Here is a 20,452-nt window from a genome sequence, read left to right on the forward strand (position 1 = left end):
TAATGAATAATGGAATGGAATGGAATGGAATAGAATAGAATAATGAATAATGGAATGGAATGGAAAGAATAGAATAGAATAGAATAGAATAATAATGAAATGGAATAGAATAGAATAGAATAGAATAGAATAGAATAATGAATAATGGAATGGAAAGAATAGAATAGAATAATGAATAATGGAATGGAATGGAAAGAATAGAATAGAATAGAATAAAATAGAATAGAATAATGAATAATGAATAATGGAATGGAATGGAAAGAATAGAATAGAATAGAATAGAATAGAATAGATAATGGAATGGAATGGAATGGAAAGAATAGAATAATAAATAATGGAATGGAAAGGAAAGAATAGAATAGAATAGAATAAAATGGAATAGAATAATGAATAATGGAATGGAATGGAATGGAATAGAATAATGAATAATGGAATGGAATAGAATAGAATAGAATAATGAATAATGAATAATGGAATAGAATGAATCGAATCGAATAGAATAATAATGGAATGAATAGTATAGAATAGAATAGAATAAATAACTTTATTGTCACTTTGAACGTACACTGATACACTGCATACACTAAAATGAAATTTCAATGCATACAGCTCTCAAAAGGGTCACCACCTCCAATATACACTACATGAACATGAACAAATAAATAAATAAAAAATTATGCTTATACCCACATATATTATATGACACAGAGAAACAACACAGCCTAGTCCGGATGTATACATGTCCATGGCGAGAGAAACGAATCTCGCGAGTTGACCAGACGGATGGCCCAAGGGAACAAAACTGTTCCAGAATCTGGTAGTCCTGCTAAAAATACTTCGAAACCTCCTCCCAGAGGGGAGCGACAGAAACAGAGACCGTGAAGTGGGTGTGTGTAGGAGCAGTTGTATAACATGCGGGTTTTTCCCCCCACCAGTGTTAGGATCCCCTTCCTCAACAGAAGCGTTGGAGAGTTCACAAACGTTTGTCTCGCTTCCTGGTTTTGAATCTCGAGAAGTCCTATGAAAGTCACTTTCTCCCGAAACCACCTAGGACAGGGGTCTCCAACCTTGGCAACTTAAGACTTGTGGACTTCAACTCCCAGAATTCCTCAGCCAGCTTTGGTGGCTGAGGAATTTTGGGAGTTGAAGTCCACAAGTCTTAAAGTTGCCAAGGTTGGAGACCCCTGACCTAGGACTTCTGGAGAAAAACAAACTCTTTTCCTTGAGCCTTCGAGTGATCTTTCACTCAGATCTTTCTCCATTTTCTTTACCCAGGACAGCCTCTAAGCCTGACCTTCTCCTCTTGGATCAGTTCCTCTTTGTTGTTGGGTAGAAGGCCAGGGGAGATATTTCGTCAGTCCAAAACCTCTCCCGACGCATTCATTTCTCTTTTTGTTGCCTTACTTCCGTTTTATCAGCCACTTCCATATTTTCCTTGCGGCGTTCTGTTCCCTTGTCAGAAGGAAGTGTGACTCTCCAGATTTTCATGCAATTTGCGAAGAATTTGAGTTTAAAGCAAGCTTTCCTCCCATCTGGAGCCCAAGAGCTACACTGGCTGTGGATAATGGGAGAGAGTCTGGAGAAAAAGGAGGGTAAGGCGGCAACCAAAAAAGCCAACACAATCCTAAACTGCATTCACAGAGGGATACAATCAAGATCAAGGGAGGTACTAATACCATTCTATGAAGCCTTAGTAAGGCCACACCTAGGATACTGCATCCAGTTTTGGTCACCACACTATAAAAAAGATGTTGAGACTCCCCGACCTCCGGACCTTCAAACGCAAACTTAAGACTTTATTATTTCATCGTGCGGGACTGGCCTAAGCGAAATTTTAAGTGGAAATTTTAATGGGTTTTATGTCGGTCTACGGCCGTTTTAGTTTGATTCGGCCTATTGTAAATATTTCGTTTTTAATTTTGCTTTTAAATTTGTTGTTTGTACTTTGTGTTGGTTTTTAATATGGCTGTAAACCACCCTGAGTCCTCTGGGAGAAGGGCGGTATAGAAATTAAATTAAAAAAAAAAAAGAAAGAGTGCAGAGAAGAGCAACCAGGATGATAAGGGGACTGGAGGCTAAAACATGCGATGAACAGTTGCAGGAACTGGGCCTGGCTAGTCTAGTGAAGAGAAGGACCAGGGGAGACAGGATAGCCGTCTTCCAATATTTGAGGGGCTGCCACAGAGAGGAGGAAGGGGTCAAGCTATTTTCCAAGGCACCTGAAGGCCAGACAAGGAACAATGGATGGAAACTGATCAAGGAGAGATTCAACCTGGAAATAAAGAGAAATTTTCTGCCAGTGAGAGCAATCAACCCATGGAACAGAAGTTGCCTTCTGAAGTTGTGGGAGCTGGAAGCTTTCAAGAAGAGACTGGACTGCCATCTGTCAGACATGGTGTAGGGCAGTGATGGCTAACCTTTTTGCCGTCGGGTGCCAAGAGCGGGGGTCGCGCGAGTGCGTGCCCACTCCCATAATTCAATGCGCCTTGCCATCCCATGCATTCGCGCGGTACCCGCTGTGCTCCCCCCGCTTTTGGCACATGATGGCACGGTGGTCCCGGTACGCCCATTTTTCACTCTCCCCAGGCTCCAGAGACTTCCTAGGAGCCTGGGGAGGGCGAAAACGGCCTCCCCACCTCCCCGAGGCCCCCCGGAGGCCAGAAACAGCCCGTTTCCCGACTTCTGGTGGGTCCAGAATGCTCCAAAATCAGCTGGCTGACACATGCATGCAGGCTGTAGCTACGCTAGGGCAATGCTCGCGTGCCCACAGATATGGGACCATATGGTGCCATAGGTTCGCCATCACGGGTGTAGGGTCTCCTGCTTGGGTGGGGTGGTGGGGTTGGACTAGATGACCTCCAAGGTCCCTTCCAACTCTGTTATTCTGTTCTTAATCTGATTTTAGAAAGGAAAACCAGGTCACGCTGCATCTTTTCTATCCTTGGCTGCGCCTTCCAGTTACCAGCTAGCCGGTTCAGAATTAAAACCCAAGAAGTAAAATTGACTTCTGCCGTTATAAATGTTTTATAGGCTGGCAGGGAAGCAGCTCCGCATCAGGCCAGTAAATTGCATAACTGCACTTTTCAACGCCGGTTGCTCAACCCTGCAGTCTCTTGTTTACAGAAGCCCGGGCTGCCCAACCTCATCATGGCATCGCGAGCCTCCTTTCGCAGTACTGCGCATGCCTCCGCGCACGCCCTCCAGGGCGCACGCGCATTCGGCTCTGTGGCGCACCGAAAGGCATTTAAAGACACACGGCGAGGCGTGGCTATGCTAATCAGACGCCGGGTGGGCGTAGACAGAGCGAGCAATTGATGCTCTTGTCCTTGCCGGCTTCTCGGGTGTCCTTCGGAAAAAAAAGAAATAAACGGCCGGCATAATGAGACTGAGGCCATTTAAAGCCCGGCTTCTTCCCGCTCGCGAACCAGCGCCGATCTTACATGAAGAGAAAGGGAAAGGTGGGGCTCTCCAACCCCTTCCTTGCACGGACCAATCAGAAAACGGCTTTTCTAAGCGGGGGGGAAGGCGTTCTGAAACCTTGGACCAATCAGAGCAGGCTTTCCCGCCGGAGGGGTGGGGGGGGAGTGGGCGTTCCGGGCGGCCAATGGCAGCGCGCCGCCCCTCGAGGAGGCTCGCGCAGCGGCCGCTTTCCTTCCTCTCCTTCTCAACCGTCCCCGCCCCGCACCCAACGCCACGCCTCTCCGGTCCGCCCAGCCAATCAGGAGGCTCCGCCCGGAGAGGCTCGCGCCGGCGCGCATGCGCCGCAGCCCTTCCTGCCCTTCCTTTCTCCCCCCCCCCCGCAACTTCCCTTTTCTTCGTCAGTCGGGCGCGTCCCCGGCGCTCGTGGAGCCGCTTCCCTCAGTCAGCCCGGCCCGACGCTGCCCGAGCCGGGGGCTTTCCTCGGCCCTCAGGACGGGAAAAGGACCCTCCCCCCCGCCTCACTTAAGCCGCCCGAGCTCCCTCAGGCCGTTCGAGGGGCCCGGCGGGGGTGTCTCCTCCGTCCCCCCCCCCGCTTCCCCATGGCGGCCCCTCTGAAGAAGGGCCCCGGGGGCCTCATCGGCCTCATGAAGGACGCCTTCCAGCCCCACCACCACCACCTCGGCCCCCACCAGCCCTGCACCGTGGACAAGAAGATGGTCGAGAAGTGCTGGAAGCTGATGGACAAGGTGAGGGGAGGGGGGGGAGGAAGGGGGCGGGGGGGGGCGGGCTCCTTCCCTCCCTCCCTTCCCCCCACCCCTCCCCCCCCCCCTGGCAGGTGGGGGCCCGGGAAAGGCTGCCAGGCGTGGCCCAAGGGTGGGTGGGTGGGTGGGTGGGTTGGTGGTGGGACACGAGGGCAGCGTCCGGGTAGGTAGGTGGGTGGGGGGGCTTCTGAGGGGATGAGGAGGAGGAGGAGGATGGGGGCAAGGAAGCACCTGAAGCATTGCCCTTCATCGCCCCCTTCTCTTCCACCCCCCCACAAAAGGGTGCGGTGGGGACTTCTTGTAAGGGAAGCTGGGTCGGGTGGGGGGGGGGTTTGGAGACTCCTGTAAGGGTTAGTAAGAGAGAGAACTTTTATTGTCATTTTTTTTTTTCTGGGAGCACAGCTGCCCCACCTTAAAAATGAAATTCTGATACCTGCTCTCCTATATATCTCCCAATGTATCCACCCAAACATGTACATAACACACATGTACAGATGCTATATACATACATATATCTGCACCACACACACACACACATATGTATATGTATGTATGTAACAGTAACAGAGTTGGGAGGGGCCTTGGAGGTCATCTAATCCAACCCCCTGCTCATGCAGGAGACCTGTATATGTATATGTGTGTGTGTGTGTGTGTGTGTGTATATGTATGTATATATATATATGTATGTATGTATGTACTCTGTTCCCCCCAAAATAAGACGTCCGCTGATAATAAGCCCATGGCAATAAGGCCAAGCACTTATTTCAGGGTTCAAAAAAATATAATACAGGGTTTTATTTTCGGGGAAACACAGTGTGTGTGTGTGTGTGTGTGTGTATGTATGTGTGTGTGTGGGGTTTTTTTTCCTATCGCAGTTGGTTTACCCAAATATGGGAGGGAGCATACTGCTTCCCTTTCGCCTTTCAGACCCAATTCAGGAGCCCTCACAGGCAGTCACTTTCACGACAAACTATTTTGTGTAAAACAAAGGCAGTTTTGCTTGGTGCAGCTTACAACCTGCCTCCATACCTTTAAGACCATCAAACGACAATATCTACCTATGCTGGGTCCTTGGGAAGGACTCGCAGGTGGATTAAAAAAAAGGCCAAATCCAGCCTGAACATCTGGCTGTCTGTGTGCCTGACTGTCCCTGTCTGTCAGTTGCAAAAGGCAGCTTGACTGGGAACTGCTTCCATCATGCAAGGGTGCCTTTTGACACCGTAAAACATCCACCTGTGACTATGCCGGGTCCTTGGGAAGGACTCCTAGGTGAATAGAAAGGGCCAAATCCAGCCTGAACATCTGGCTGACTGTGCGGCTGACTGTCCTAATAAGCAAAAGAAAGCAAAAGCGATAGGTGCCTTGGATGCAACCCTAAAACATCTGGAGCACCACTTGAACACCATCGGCATTGACGCAATCCCCACCGCTCAATTGCAAAAGGCAGCTTCCCTTGCAACAGCTGACATCCTGCCACGGTACCTCTTAACGCCATCAAGCAACAGCATCTATCTGTCCGAGGTCCTTGGGAGAGATTCGATAAGTAGACCAAAAATTCCAAATCTAGTCTAAACCTCTGGCTGACCGTATGACCGAGCATCATCGTAATAAGATCCTTATTGGAAGGGAAATGTGATTCCATCTGTGCATGCAAGGGTCAGGTCTGCAGACTGGGCTGGTAAGAAATGGAGTTTCTCTCTCTGAGACCCCAAGATTCCTGAGCTATAGAACCTTTTTTGTGTTAGAAATGGAGATAGCGAGGGGTCTCCAGGAGAAAGTATAGCCTAGGAAAAAAAATAAGATAGGGTGGATTGCTGGCTGGGATGTCATAGTGTTAGGGTTTCAGTATGAGTCTAAGCTCAAATCTTCCTCGGAGTGAGAGTGATACAAAACTGTCAGTCTGCGTTGGTTATTTTGCAACTGCTGCTAATCGCAAACAAGTTCCTGTCCTGAGGAGCTGATCTTAATTTAGAAGGCGAGGGAAGGAAGTGAGGAAGAGCAAAAGGAACATGAAATCAATGCAGGCAAAAAAACAGTTGTATTCTGCTTTACTCTCTGGCTGAGTGTGGATATTCCGAGGAGAAGGCTGTCTTATCTGGAAAGAAGGAAATAGTTGTAGGTCGGGTTCTGGGAAGTCGAGATATTGGGGAGCTGGAAATTTGGCTTCAGATCAAACTTTAGATGCCATGAATGGTTTGATAAGAATCTGCGTTAAAGGGCTTGGACTAATGATGTGGCCTAGAAATTTATTTCTTTTATCAATTTTATAAGCCACCCTAGTCAAATAGGCTGATTTGATGCCAAGACTTCTTCATTTACGAATAATAAATAAATTTGTATTGGAGTTGCAGATTGTTGGGATGAATGTTTCAACTGGGGGTTTTAGAAGGCAGGGACTTTCTCAGGGTGGCCCATATTATCGAGGGAAAGTGCATGCTTCAGTGTTTATGGATATGGTGTTTGCACATCTGTTTCTCTATATTGTATACGTTTTAAACATTTGAGCTAAGGTATGCTGTTGGTCTTGCTTGTGAATCAAGCTGCTCCTGGGCGGAGATTCCTCCATGCCCCTGTAATTCTGTTTTAACACACATGGCTACAGTTTGCTTGGTCACCTGCTAGTTGGCATGGGAGGAAAAATCAGTTCTTCTACCTATAGCCAGCTGCCCTGTATGTTTTAGCCAGATAACATGGATGGAACTTTTTTCCTATTTTATGTTAATTGTTTGGTCCTGATATGTGCAACTATTAGGCTTATAATAGTCTAACGCATCATCAGGTCTTGGACTGCAATAGGTTTTTGGTTCATTCATAAACCTAATGTGTTGTTTCAGTATTAAAGCTGTGTAGATGATATACTAATATAGCTGATGTGTAACAGTTGAAATGAGAAGGTTAAAAATAAGAAGAGGCCACCTAAATACTGTATTTGAGGAATTGGGCCTAGCAAAATTAGAAAGTTTTCCAAAGATAGAAGATGTAAGCATCATGTTATAAGCTAAAGAATGATTTCTGAATTTTGGCAAGCATTTAGGGCAATGTTTTTAAGTATCTTTACAACATTATGCTGGATAGTTTGGTTGCTAAAAAGACTGAGTGGAAGTTGAGGGGCTAACAGCAAAATGGCATGCCAGTTAAAATGTGCTTTTTTGAATCCTGTGGAGTGCGTTGAAAAAATAAAACAATTGTGGACTTAATTAGCAAATAATTAGCTAGTACAGTAGCTAATAACCTATTTCATATGCATGAAGTGAAGCAAGAATGCTGCAGAGAGGTGAAGCATGGTAGGTCAATCGGACTGGAGGGAGCTCACCGGTTCATGTGATTTGAAATAATATTTTTGCTATTTCCTCTTTTTCCTTTCTTTAAAATATTGAGCAACAACTTAAATGTTTATGCTTTACTCCTTGCCTCCCTGAAAATAAGATAGTAATCTGCTTTCAAACTGGGAAAGCTTTGGAGAAGACACACTTTTCACAGAATCACATAATTGTCAATGCAAAATATTTCCATTTTAAAATGTAAGGCTGCCAGCTCTCGGCATCTTTTTGGGCAGCCACGAGTCAAATGATGCCCTTGGTGCCATGATGTCATTAATAAACCTGTAATTCATATAATGGTATTATCATGCCCTGTACTAAGTCCCTACACAGTGTGAATACAGCCCAACCAAACCAACATCTTCACTTCCTGTAGCTTTATTTTGATTGACTAAGACTCTTTCTTAATTTTATCTCAGTGATCATGATAGAAACCTTGATGTGATCAGATAATACTTGACTATAATTATTGCTATGACGTTAATACTTGGTGAAGAACCTCTTGTTGTTGAAGTTACTTGTCCTTAGGAGCTGTCTGTTAAAGCCAAGGAAGGAGAATAAATATAGTATGTGCTAGTGTTTCTCAACCTGTATTAAATCTTAAACTAAAGATGCTAGTTAACCCAGTGAAAATAATTAAGAGAAAATATGGATAGTGAATAATGCATTAAATCAGTACAGTACCATAAATCATTCATAGAGATAGAATATAAACTTTTAATACCCAAATTTTGGATGTGGCACAACTCCATATATAAATGTTGTTCAGTAATGGTTTTCAATTGAAATTAGATTTGGGAAATGAATTATTTATTTTAGCAATCGAGACTGGAGTGATATATCAACAATAAAACCTCTTACTATATAGCTGTTCTAATATTTGACATACATTTGATATTCTTTAAAATCTTACTGTTGCATCTCTATAACTATACAGTATTTATACTCTGCTTCCATTGAATTATACGGTTTTGGGTTAGAAATCATATGAGTTTAGGATTGCTAAGGTTCTGTGACAAAAATGAACTTTAATATAACTATTAAAGTTATAACTACTGATACTGAATAGCTGTTCTTAAATTGCTTTAAGAGAAAATTGGATTTTATGTTCTACCCTTTGAAAGTAACTAATTGAACTAAATGATAATTAATACTAATGAAAGGTAATATGCCCTTTTCTGACTTGTTAACTTTTCACAGGAGATGGTTATTTTTGGTATTTGTTTCCTAGAAGTCATGAGAATTCATCTATGATGTATATAGTAATTAGATTTATGGCGTCTGTGGCATTTTCCATTTCCCATTATTTCTGACGCAGGAACATGATTTTTCAGTGCTTTTGATTTCCTGAATAATGCTGTTGTCAGTGAATCATCTTCACTTTGAGCTATTCAGAATATAAAATGGCTTTACAAAAATAAAATGCATTTTTGTTCTATACTTTAGCACGTTTTCATGATTTTAAAGGCTTTTTAATGAAAACATGATCAAACTCGAGCTGAAGTATAAAATCCATAGTTGTTTTGATTGCATTGTGCCCTTTCTTTGTTAGCCTATTTAAGAAATATATATAGTGGTATCTTGGAGCACTTTGTCCTTTACATTTTGAACTCTAGATTTTTAAACCATATACAAATTATTGTTCTGGAGGCTTTAACAAATCCAGAATCATATTGGATTGCATAGAGTTGTGCAGTGGCTTGGAGTTATTTGAATTTTAGTCACAATGTGCATATTTTTAAAAGGAAAATGCAGACTCCACCTGAGGAAGGAGATGAACGATAAATCATATTGAGAAGTGATAGCTAGAGAATTGGTCATTACAAAAGCTGGCCAAGTCCATACTTAGGAGTCTTGTTAAAATCCATATATATGAAAAATGCAGCTGTTAAATACGCATAGTAATTGATGGTTCCTCAAAATGTAACAGTCCCAAGGGAGTTTACTTTTCTTGAATGTTGTTTTATTATTTGAGAATCTTCCAGGCAGATTATTCTTTTAGTTAGGGAAGGCGGTTGCGGAATTCTGGGAGTTGATGTCTACACATCTAAAAGCTATCAGGTTGAGAAACACTGCTCCTACCTTGCTCCTAAGGAAGGATTTGTAGAATTAGAACAGAATAATGTGATATTTTGGATGCACAATACCCTTGCTTGTATTAAACGGAACACAGTGAGCTTACTGGTCAGCTAAACCTACAGCTGATAAAAATAACGGATTAGCTGTTTCCACAGCCCATTTCCTTTTTGATAGTTTAGGTGCCAAGTCCTATCTGCTCTTTAAGATTATTCTCATTAGCCTTCCAATATTTGCAGTTTAGCAGTGGTCTACATACAGTAGCTCCTTCTTCCCCATCCCAGATTTAGCACATTGTGTCAAATAGCAAAACATGGTCTCGTGCAGTAAAATCAAAGGCTGTTGTTTCAGCGGGTTTTTTTTTTTTTTTACCTTATTGAGCATCGAAAAGTTTCAGTATTACATATCGAAGAACCCTTCAACCTAAGGGGAGCTTTGCAAAATATTCCAGTGGTCACACACCCTTTGCTCATCTGCAGTTCCTTGGTCTTCCTTCCTTTCCTGTTCCAAGTGTTGCTATAACCTGTTGAGCTTTGTAGAGTTACAATAATGCCAAGTGTTGGTTAGCAGATCCCTGGGCAAAGGTATCAATAACCTATTCCCCCTTCTCAAATGATTCTGGGTCGTGAACCCTTACAGAGAGCCGAGTAAATGCATGGTGACTGTCTCCCACCAAAGTACTCCACTGATAATTGGTTAGAAATCTAACTTTGCTAAGACACCACTCTTGAGCGGACATAGAAAATCAAGAAGCTAGTACATTTCTCTTTTAAGTGAAACCTTTTTCTTGCGTCACTATTTTGGTGCTTTGTGCACACAGTCTCGAAAAAGCTGATGATGGAATAGGAGTAACTTCGACAACTTTTAAATGGCTTCTTAATTAATGTCTTTGTGGGAGAAGTTTCTGTGGCAAATGGTAGGCTACACCACAAACGTCTAGCCTCGAGTTTTGAGATTAGTATGCAGTGTGGCCTGAACAGAACTTTTTGTAGGTTTAAAACTTGTGAATCAGAGTTCGTAGCTTGTAGGTTCAGCCTCTCACTCGTCACGTCTTTGAGACTTCATGAAAGCATGCTGTTATTGTGAGAATGCATTCTTAAATTTCAAAACGGCGCTGACCCTACGGAAGGCGTTTTTACATTTGATTATGTTTGCTCTTTACACTTCTTAGGTTGTGCGTTTATGTCAGAACCCCAAGTTGGCACTAAAGAACAGTCCTCCCTACATTCTAGACCTCCTTCCTGATACCTACCAGCATCTGCGAACTATCCTGTCCTGCTACGAGGGAAAGATGGAGACTCTGGGAGAGAACGAATACTTCCGGGTGTTTATGGAAAACCTGATGAAGAAGACAAAACAAACCATCAGCCTCTTTAAGGAAGGAAAAGAAAGAATGTATGAAGAGAATTCCCAGCCTAGGTAATGCTGGCTTGTGCTGGAATTTATCCGTAATATTCTAGAGCACGCCTGGATCTGGGAAAGTCCCGTTGCTTCTTTCCAAATCCCTTGTCTCGGTATGCTTTTGCTTCATGTAAACTTTTGGTTTCCCCCTGAATTTTATGTTTCTCTGGCAGCTCACCAGTTTTGAGTTGGAGTTGCTGCTCTGTTTGTCCCGTTTTCACTGAAATCTCCCATGTCCGTGCTTTAGTTTAAAACCACTTACATCTTAAAGGTGCTGGGATTTGCAAGATAGATTATGTGCAAAAATGAGTTCGGTTGATAAACTAGCTAATGCTTTGCAAAATTAGTAAAGAAATGCTGATATGGGGTCTCTCTGAGCTTGGTTGTTTTCTTGCAGAAGTTTCATTACCCAAACTAGGTAACAACATCAGTGCCAATGATGCTACCTAGTTTGGGTAAACTCGGAGTGTACCAGGGACCCCTCACTTCAACCCTGAGTACAAATATTCTCCTTTGTTGAAATGCTGATGTGCCCATGTAGTGCCTAGTGAAAATAGGACTGTCCAAATAAAGTATCCACCCATACAATTAAATCACGTTAAGCAAGTACAGACAATGAATGTCCATGGAGATTCTTGGTCATCCAGGTCATGGTTGTCCCAAAGGTGCTTTTTCAAAAGGCAACTGGAATTCCTTTGCTTTTCTTGAAGACATTTCACCTCTCATCCAAGAAGGTCCTTCAGTTCCCATTCGGCTCCATCGTTCAGTCAGAACCGAAGAAGCTGCTTGGACGAGAAGCAAAACGTCTTGAAGCAAAACAAAGGAATTCCAGTTGCCTTTTGCAAAAGGCAATGAAGTGAAGTCAGAAGGGAACGTATGTTTTAGGTTAAAACTTGCCCCGTTATTTTCTCTAGGTAACTTGGAGATGCATTCAATATCCAGAAGCTTTTCCACCTATTTATTCTAATCTTTTATCAGCCACCTTTTCTCTGCAGGCTCCTCAGAGAGAGCTCGTATCAAAAGACGTGCAGGTTTTTTTTTTTTTTTTACTTTGCAAGAAGAACAGGCAATTTCCAGCCTGCTTTGAAGAGTTGGCAGGTGGCCGTTTTCATCGTGCGGTGATTACATTTTTAAATTAGGGATTAAGCTTCAAGATGACAATGGGATTTTTGAGAAGGAGGCGCTGCCTCTGAGTGTGGATTGATGCTGGAAGACACGTGGGAAGAGGTGGCAGGCCGAGCTGTGTTCATAAAAACCATCTCTTAATAATGTTGATGTAGAATCCCAGCTGTCCCTCACACACACACACACACACACACACCCCAGTTCCCAACTGAGTGCTGAGACAATGTCAAATAATACTTTATAAACCGAGCATCTTTGAAACGCCGTTTTGGGGGCAGTGCTCTACATAAACAACCCCGGGGCTTCATGGTTACCACAGCGCAAGCAATATTTTCCACTTCTGCGCGGCCTACCTTTAGAGTTAAGAAAGCATCAGAGCCTTGTGGTTAGAGCCATAAATAGAGCTCTTCTTTGAGCTTACTTTCAGTTTAGGGCCAGGAGCACTTTCTGCTACTTGACGTGCAAAAGCTGATGTCAAGAGAAGGTGGGCTAGTTTTACGTTCAGTTTTGGTGTCTTCAAGACCTCAGAAGCTGCCAAACGCCATTTTTAACAATATTTGTTATTTGTTTTATTTTTATTTTTTTAAACAATTTTTTATTGATTATTTCCCCTCCCCTCTACACACACACATAGTTTATGAACAGAGTATTGGCCATATCATATCTAATACAACATAACATATCCAAATACATTTGACTTAGTTACGATTTCTGTCAAAATATTCTTTTTCCATATTTTAATATTAATATCTTAATATTTCTAGGCTCATTCATACAAACCACATCTTCTTTCGTCCTCAAGTTCTAATTTCTCCACTTTTACCAACATATATTCTCTTTTATTGTTTTTTAGCTAATTTAATTTTTATCCTGATATAGTCAAACATGTTCGGGGTTGTCTTTCTTCCATTTCACCTTTTTCATTTTACAGCAATCTTTCTTCTCTTTCTCATTCCCTCCCTTCTTTTATCCTTCTTACTTTCTTCTCTCCTCTCCTACTCCTTCTCTACTTTCTCTTCTTTTCTCCCCCTCCTCCATTCTTTCTCCCTCTCTAGCTTTTTCTCCTCCTCTTATTTCCCTTCCCTTTCTTCCTCTCCTCTTCCCTTTCTTCTTTCTCTTTTTTTCCTTCTCCCTTTCTTCCATCTCTCTCCTCCTTCCTATCTCTCTCTGTTGCTGTATTTATTCTCATTTCAATATTTTCTACTACTAATATTTTCTACTACAATATTGTCTACGTAGTAGACAACCCCAATTTTCCCATTTATTGAGTATGTTTCTCAGAATTTCCCTCATATATTTTTAATTATTAACATTGTCTTTCTTATTTGCTATTTTTTTAAAAAGCAATCATTTGAAAGCCATAGTTAAGTCTTTTTTTGTGTGTATATGTAAGTCAATCTCGCTATCTCTGGCTAAGATGCCAGGAATTCAATAAAACCTTGGTTACCTCAAATGGCGTCAGTGAACAGTGCAGAGTAAGTAGTTATGGTTAAGGGAGAGGAGGCCCTTTGATCATTACTATGAGTCATTTGTTGTGTATATTTGCAGCTGGAGTGGGGTTTGTTCCTAAGACCCCCCCCCACCCCCAGCCTTCCCTGTTGCTTACTTGAGCCAAGGATGAGACTCAAGAGACTAGAGAAAATATCTTGTTGGTACCTTGCGAATGGTAAACATGGATCAGGGCTTGTTTTTAACAGCTGGTCTTATCCTCAGAGAGTTCTGCAAAGGATTTGCCTGAATCCTAATCCCCTAGAGGGTACTGGTTGGTTTTGAACATGGGTTGTAAAAAATTAATGCCTCAATCATTGCTCAGAGGTCAACGTTTCAGTTGTTGATGATAGGATTTCACTGTAACGTGGAGGATGGTACATTAGAAGAACGCCCAGCTCTCAAGAAATGGTTTCTCGGGATTTGTAAATTCTCTTTTCTCCCCCCCCCCCACTTCGTTTTAAAATGAAAACATAATTTGAACTTCAAACTGTCTGTTGAAAAGCTGAATTGAGAGTCGTTGAGTGCATTTTTTTTTTTACAAAGTTGATTACGATGGGAAGCAGACTCTGAAGCTGCAGGAAGTATATACATGTCAACATACGATTTTTAAATCGGGCTACTCAGTATTCCTGAGGGGTGAATTCACAATAGTTTGAGCTTCCATGCATTATTGGAAGGCCAGGCACCAATTTAACCACCTTGGTGGGACCTGTTAGTTGGATCAGAGATGAAAAGCACATAGCTCACAGGGGGCATCGTTTTGGTGAGGCCTGAATTTTTAAGAAATGCACTGTCTCCATATTTGATGCTTCATTGTGAAGGCAAATCTGAAGGACTTATGGTGGGACAAACTTCCAAAGTTAAAACTTCAGTAAATGTTTATGGTAAAATTATAAGCACCAACTAATTACTTTCCATCCACTCATCATATTTATGGCTACCATTTCACTTCTCAAACCTGTCCACAGACCAGGGTTGGGGACTCCTGGATTAAACAATCTTCTAAACACAGTTCTGAGCTGCATAAACAGAGGGATAGAATCAAGATCACGTGAAGGGTTAATACCACTTTATAAGGCCTTGGTAAGGCCACACTGGGAATATTGCGTTCAGTTTTGGTCGCCATGATGTAAAAAAGATGTTGAGACTCTAGAAAGAGTGCAAGAGAAGAGCAACAAAGATGATTAGGGGACTGGAGGCTAAAACATATAAAGAATGATTGCAGGAAATGGATATGTCCAGTTTAATGAAAAGAAGGACTAGGGGAGACATGATAGCGGCGTTCCAATCTCTCAGAGGCTGCCACAAAGAAGAGGGAGTCATACTATTCTCCAAAGCACCTGAGGGTAGAACAAGAATCAATGGGTGGAAACTAATCAAGGAGAGACGCAACTTAGAACTAAGGAGAAATTTCCTGACAGTTAGAACAATTAATCAGTGGAACAATTTGCCTCCAGAAGTTGTGAATGCTCCAACTCTGGAAGTTTTTAAGAAGATGTTGGATAACCATTTGTCTGAAATGGTGTAGGGTTTCCTGCCTGGGCAGGAGGTTGGACTAGAAGACCTCCAAGGTCCCTTCCAACTCTTGTTATTCTAATAATCTTCTAATTTGTCAAGAAAAGCTCACGAAATGAATTCTCCCAATTCTTTTTCTCAAGAGATCCAGTGCCCACGTCACCTAATTTTCCTGCATTGCTAACTGCCTGTCTAAAAGACAGACACCGAAGATTAATTTTATCGGATTCAAATCACAGTTGCATCCAGCAGGCACAGGATACTGAGATAACATCGCAAGCTGGCGTTGCATGCAGGGTGATCGAGTCCTTTCCAGATGTAGCGATCCATAGCTTGGGATGGAAGAATTCAGCCAAATGCCTTCCTTTGTGGTGGCCGTTGTTGCCCTGTTACGTGGGTGGCAGGATAACCACAGGCTGAAAAGAAACCTCCCCGAGAGGCTCATGGCTTTGCTATCTATCTCCCTTTCTTTGAGCGGTGGAAAGGATAGGAGGAAGTAAAGCTAGCGATGTTTGTCTCGTCCCCCGGCTCAGAGAGGCACAAGCTGCTAAACTATTTGAAAATGCTGTCATTAAATGTTTCCATTCGGTTAGACTCAAGTCCAATTTCAGCACTGAGAGGAAGACGGAGCTGGAGGACAAGGGGGGAGACTCTGAATATTGATTGCTTTAGCACAGGGATCTCCAACCTTGGCAACTTTAAGCCTGGCGGACTTTAACTCTCAGAATTCCCTAGCCAGCTTTGCTGGCTGGGGAATTCTGGGAGTTGAAGTCCGCCAGGCTTAAAGTTGCCAAGGTTGGAGTCCCCTTCTTTAACATGCTTCTTTAGCAAATTTTATTCAGATACTAAAAGACTTGGATTTGGAGACCTTTTCAGAAGGAAACTCTTGAAAAGGTTCCAACGTTACGGGGTCTAAAAATCACAATGCGATTTATCATCCCAGTGATACCTAACGGATATTCTGCTATGCTGGTAGTCCTCGGCTTACTTTGACCCCAAAATTTATGTTGCTAAGCGAGACATGGGTGAAGTGGGTTTTGCTCCCATTTTGCAACCTTTCTGGCCACGGTTGTTAAGTGGATCATTGCGGTTGCTAAGTGAACCTGGCTTCCCCATTGACTTCGCTGGTCAGAAGGTCGCAAAAGGGGACCCCCCCCCGGGACTCTGCAGCTGTCACAAATGTGAGTCGGTGGCCAATTGCCAGAAACTTTGATCACGTGACCCTTGGCTTTCCCTCCTAAACATCTTGCCTCTTTATCAGTCTGTGAATTGAACCCTTCCGCTCCTGAGCCAGCACATCTGGCTTCCCTGAAAAAGAGTGTGTGTGTGTGTGTGTGTGTGTGTGTGTGTGTGCGGGCGCACAAACTGGTGTGTGTTTTATTATTATTTTATTATTATTTACATTTATACCCCGCCCTTCTCCGAAGACTCAGGGCGGCTTACATTGTGTAAGGCAATAGTCTCATCCTATTTGTATATTTATATACAAAGTCAACTTTTATTGCCCCCCCAACAATCTGGGTCCTCATTTTACCTACCTTATAAAGGATGGAAGGCTGAGTCAACCTTGGGCCTGGTGGGACTCGAGCCTGCAGTAATTGCAGGCAGCTGTGTTTAATAACAGGCTTCTTACAGCCTGAGCCACACCACAGCCACACCACAGTTTAAAGCTAATAACAGTGCAGATCAGTAGAAACAACATGCATTACCTTTCTGCGGGGGGCAGCAGACTTGTTTCCTCCCATCTGTCTTTTGAGTTTGGACATTTTGAATAAACAGCGATTGCAGAGCCAGATTTGCTTACACAAGCTGTCCCCAGGTACATCTTCAGTCTTCCTCACCAAACGTAAACAAGGAAGCATCGTTGTTATTTTTAGACAGGATATTTATATTTTTTCAGAGCTCTCTCTCTCTCTCTCGTGCTTTTAAACCCATTCATAACATTTGTATTTATTAAGATCTCAAAATACTCCTGTTTTGTTTTGTTTACCCAATCTGCAGTCTTCCAACTTGTAGCCTGTCTTTTGAAACATGCAATCATTTTGTCAAAACATCATTGGTTGACGTACACTAGCGGTCTGATTCTGCAAGGAGTTTTATTCTAATCCTCAAGCAGTGCAAGGGCATAGATTTTAGGGCTAAGGTTGAAATAGTAACGGCGTGTTTAATTCGAATTGCTCGTGTCCTGCTAGAGCTGCTTTTAAATTTGCCGACTATATTCACTCTTCTCTTAGGGGAAGTACAGATAGTCCTGGAGCTACGACCACAATTGGGCCCAAAATTTATGTTGCTAAGTTAAACGTTTGTTAAGTGAGTTTGCCCTGTTTTACAACTTTGCCTGCCACAGTTGTTAAGTGAATCATTGCGTTTTTTTTTTAAGTTAGTAACATGGTCGTTCAGTGAATCTGACTTCCCCAATTGACTGCTTGTCAGAAGGGCGCAAAAGCAGATCACGTGACCCTGGGACATGGCAACTGTCATAAATATGAACCCAGGTGCAAGGCATCTGAATTTTGATCACGTGATCATGGGGATGCTACAACGGCCATAAGTGTGAAAAACAGTCATGAGTCACTTTTTAAAGTGCCGTTGTATCTTTGAACGGTCACCAAATGAACTGTTGTAAGTCAAGGACTACCTGTATATAACAACTTCTGGCAAATTCCTTAGGCTCTCCTGTGGAATATTGTAGAAGATCATGAACCTTACTTGGTGCCATAAAATGTAAATGGCATGCCATATACCTTTAGTCTGCAATGTACTGTAGCTGCTACATATTTTTAAAAAAATGTTATGCCCAGAAGAGAGAAATTCTATGGTTTACAGACTGTTTCAGTGTAGATTGTTATGTGTGTTTTCCCTTCCTTAATTTAGTTTCTGCTAGTGATGAGTGGAATTAGCAGTAAGGTAAAGGTAAAGGTTCCCCTCGCACATACGTGCTAGTCGTTCCCAACTCTAGGGGGCAGTGCTCATCTCCGTTTCAAAGCCGAAGAGCCAGCGCTGTCCGAAGACGTCTCCGTGGTCATGTGGCCGGCATGACTCAACGCCAAAGGCGCACGGAACACTGTTACCTTCCCACCAAAGGTGGTCCCTATTTTTCTACTTGCCTTTTTTAAAGTGCTTTTGAACTGCTAGGAAGGTGGGACAAGTCACGGGAGCTCACCCCGTTACGCGGCACTAGGGATTCGAACCGCCGGACTTCCGACCTTTCGATCGACAAGCTCAGTGTCTTAGCCACTGAGTCACTACGTCCCTTGGAATTAGGAGTATACCGTAGTAATTGCTGAGAGATTTCCTCCTGCTTTCCTACTTGAAACTGCCTTGTATTCTAGAGAGTTTAGGATAGCTGGCTCTACGCCCCCGCCCCCACACTGCCCCAAATAATCTGAGAATCTTGCTTAATCTGGATTTGTAATGATTGTCCTGCTGTATCATTTCAGGGAAGGTGATGCAAGGCAGACATGTTTTCTCTGCAGAGGCACCGACTAAAATTGAGGGCATGTTTTTTTTCTTTTCTTCCGCTGAACGTAATAAAGCTCAGTTAATGGACTAAAAAAAATGGTTCTTCAGGAGAACTCCTGGGAAGTTCTGGAGGAGCCGGCTGGATGCGTGATAGGATGGTTTTTAAAGATTTATGGGTGCAAAGAAGGACTGAACTGGTTGGCATCCCAGTGACTTCTGCAGGGCAAGCCGTTATCATGGCAGAGTGTTTTTTAATCCAGCAAACAGGAAGCCGGAAAAGAACAGCCTGCTGCAGGTCAGCGGCAAAAACAGCAGAAAACTGAACTCAGGGAAATGAGGCCCTGCTAAAGGCTGCAGTGGGGCTGAGAGCTTGGTTGACTTTTTTTGCAGGATATCGAGAGCCAGAAAGTAATGAAGAACTGAAGAGGAGAACCAAGCGGAGAGAAGTGGGGGAAAAAACATCCCTTGCTTTGATGTGGCATATTTAATAGGGTGTTAATTTTTTTTAATTCTAGTGTCTGGTTTAAGCTAGGTTGTCTTCAAGAGTTGATGCACAAAGTCTCAACTCCACCTCCTTGGATGGGAAACTCACCACTGTGGCCCAGAGCCAAGACTCGTATCTCACCAGCTGCCTTTCACTTCGTATTTTTAGACTCTCCAGAGCGATTGGCTACCTAGATTGTTCGGAGCTCTCCCTCTTGTAAATCTCAACAGGCGTTCTTTGAATTCTCTGGGAGGTCCCCCTTGAGAAAGTATATTAATTAGAAAGTGAGGATGGTGCCAAAACAGTGGTTGATAAGGGAAAAAAATAAATAACCCGGAATAAACACTCTCACAGCTAACTGCCTGAAAATTAAAACAGGAGGAATTCCATCACAGCTACAGTCTACCCAACAGATAAAAACGCTCTCTTTTGCTGCTGCCCTTGTGTGGGTGTCTGCTCCTTCTGGGTTTAAGATCTAGAAAGTGCCCTCACATATCTTTGGTGCTTTATATAAGTTCTGTAAGTAAAACACCCATCATTGTGTTTAACTGTATGCTGTCTGGTGTTTTTCCATTTGACACTCGGAACATTTTATTTATGTTTTACGCTCAACTTGGTCACGAAGTTCCAAATGTAATTGATGCTTGTTCCTTCCTTTTTTCCAGGAACAAAAGAAGCCATCATCAGTCAGATTCTCATGAATTAGCCCAGAGATAATGTTGCTTTAAGGCCAGCAAATACTGTGAGGACACTAGCAGAAGAAATCATTCTTGGGCAAAGAAAGGGAGGGGCTTTAGGAATCTGTAGGTTTGAGGGTCCTACTCCGACTTTCCATGTCTGTGAATAAGAATAGAGTAGAGTAGAGTAGAGTAGAAGCGAAGCGAAGCGAAGCAAAGAAGAAAAGAAAAGAGAATAGAATAGAATAGAATAGAATAGAATAGAATAGAATAGAATAGAATAGAATAGAATAGAATTCTTTATTGGCCAAGTGTGATTGGACAGACAAGGAATTTGTCTTTGGTGCATATGCTCGCAGTGTACATAAAAAGACAAGATGCATTTGTCAAGAATCATAAGGCACAACTCTTAATGATAGTCATAGGGTACAAATAAACAAATGAATCATACTAGGAAACAATATAAATCATAAGGATACAGCAACAGGTTACAGTCATAGAGTCGTAAATGGGAGGAGATGGGTGATAGGAACGATGAGAAGATTAATAGTAGTGCAGATTTAGTAAATAATTTGACAGTGTTGAGGGAATTATTTGTTTAGCAGAGTGATGGCCTTCGGGGGAAGACTGTTCTTGTGTCTAGTTGTTCTGGTGTGCAGTGCTCTATAGCGTCGTTTTGAGGGTAAGAGTTGAAACAGTTTATGTCCAGGATGCAAGGCG

General features: G+C 42.8%; 1 protein-coding gene across 2 annotated transcripts in view; it reads left to right on the forward strand.

The window, feature by feature from the left end:
* The first annotated feature begins 3,803 nt into the window (after positions 1-3,803).
* The window catches only part of CBL (Cbl proto-oncogene), a 63,177-nt gene continuing 46,528 nt past the window's right edge, over positions 3,804-20,452 (forward strand). For both annotated transcript variants that reach the window (XM_058194172.1, XM_058194171.1), the window contains exons 1-2: positions 3,804-4,166; positions 10,749-10,996. In XM_058194172.1, coding sequence (XP_058050155.1) covers positions 4,020-4,166; positions 10,749-10,996 — 395 coding nt within the window. In that variant the 5' untranslated portion in view covers positions 3,804-4,019. The remainder of the gene's footprint in view (positions 4,167-10,748; positions 10,997-20,452) is intronic.

This window comes from Ahaetulla prasina, chromosome 9, assembly GCF_028640845.1.
Source record: "Ahaetulla prasina isolate Xishuangbanna chromosome 9, ASM2864084v1, whole genome shotgun sequence".
NCBI lineage: Eukaryota > Metazoa > Chordata > Lepidosauria > Squamata > Colubridae > Ahaetulla > Ahaetulla prasina.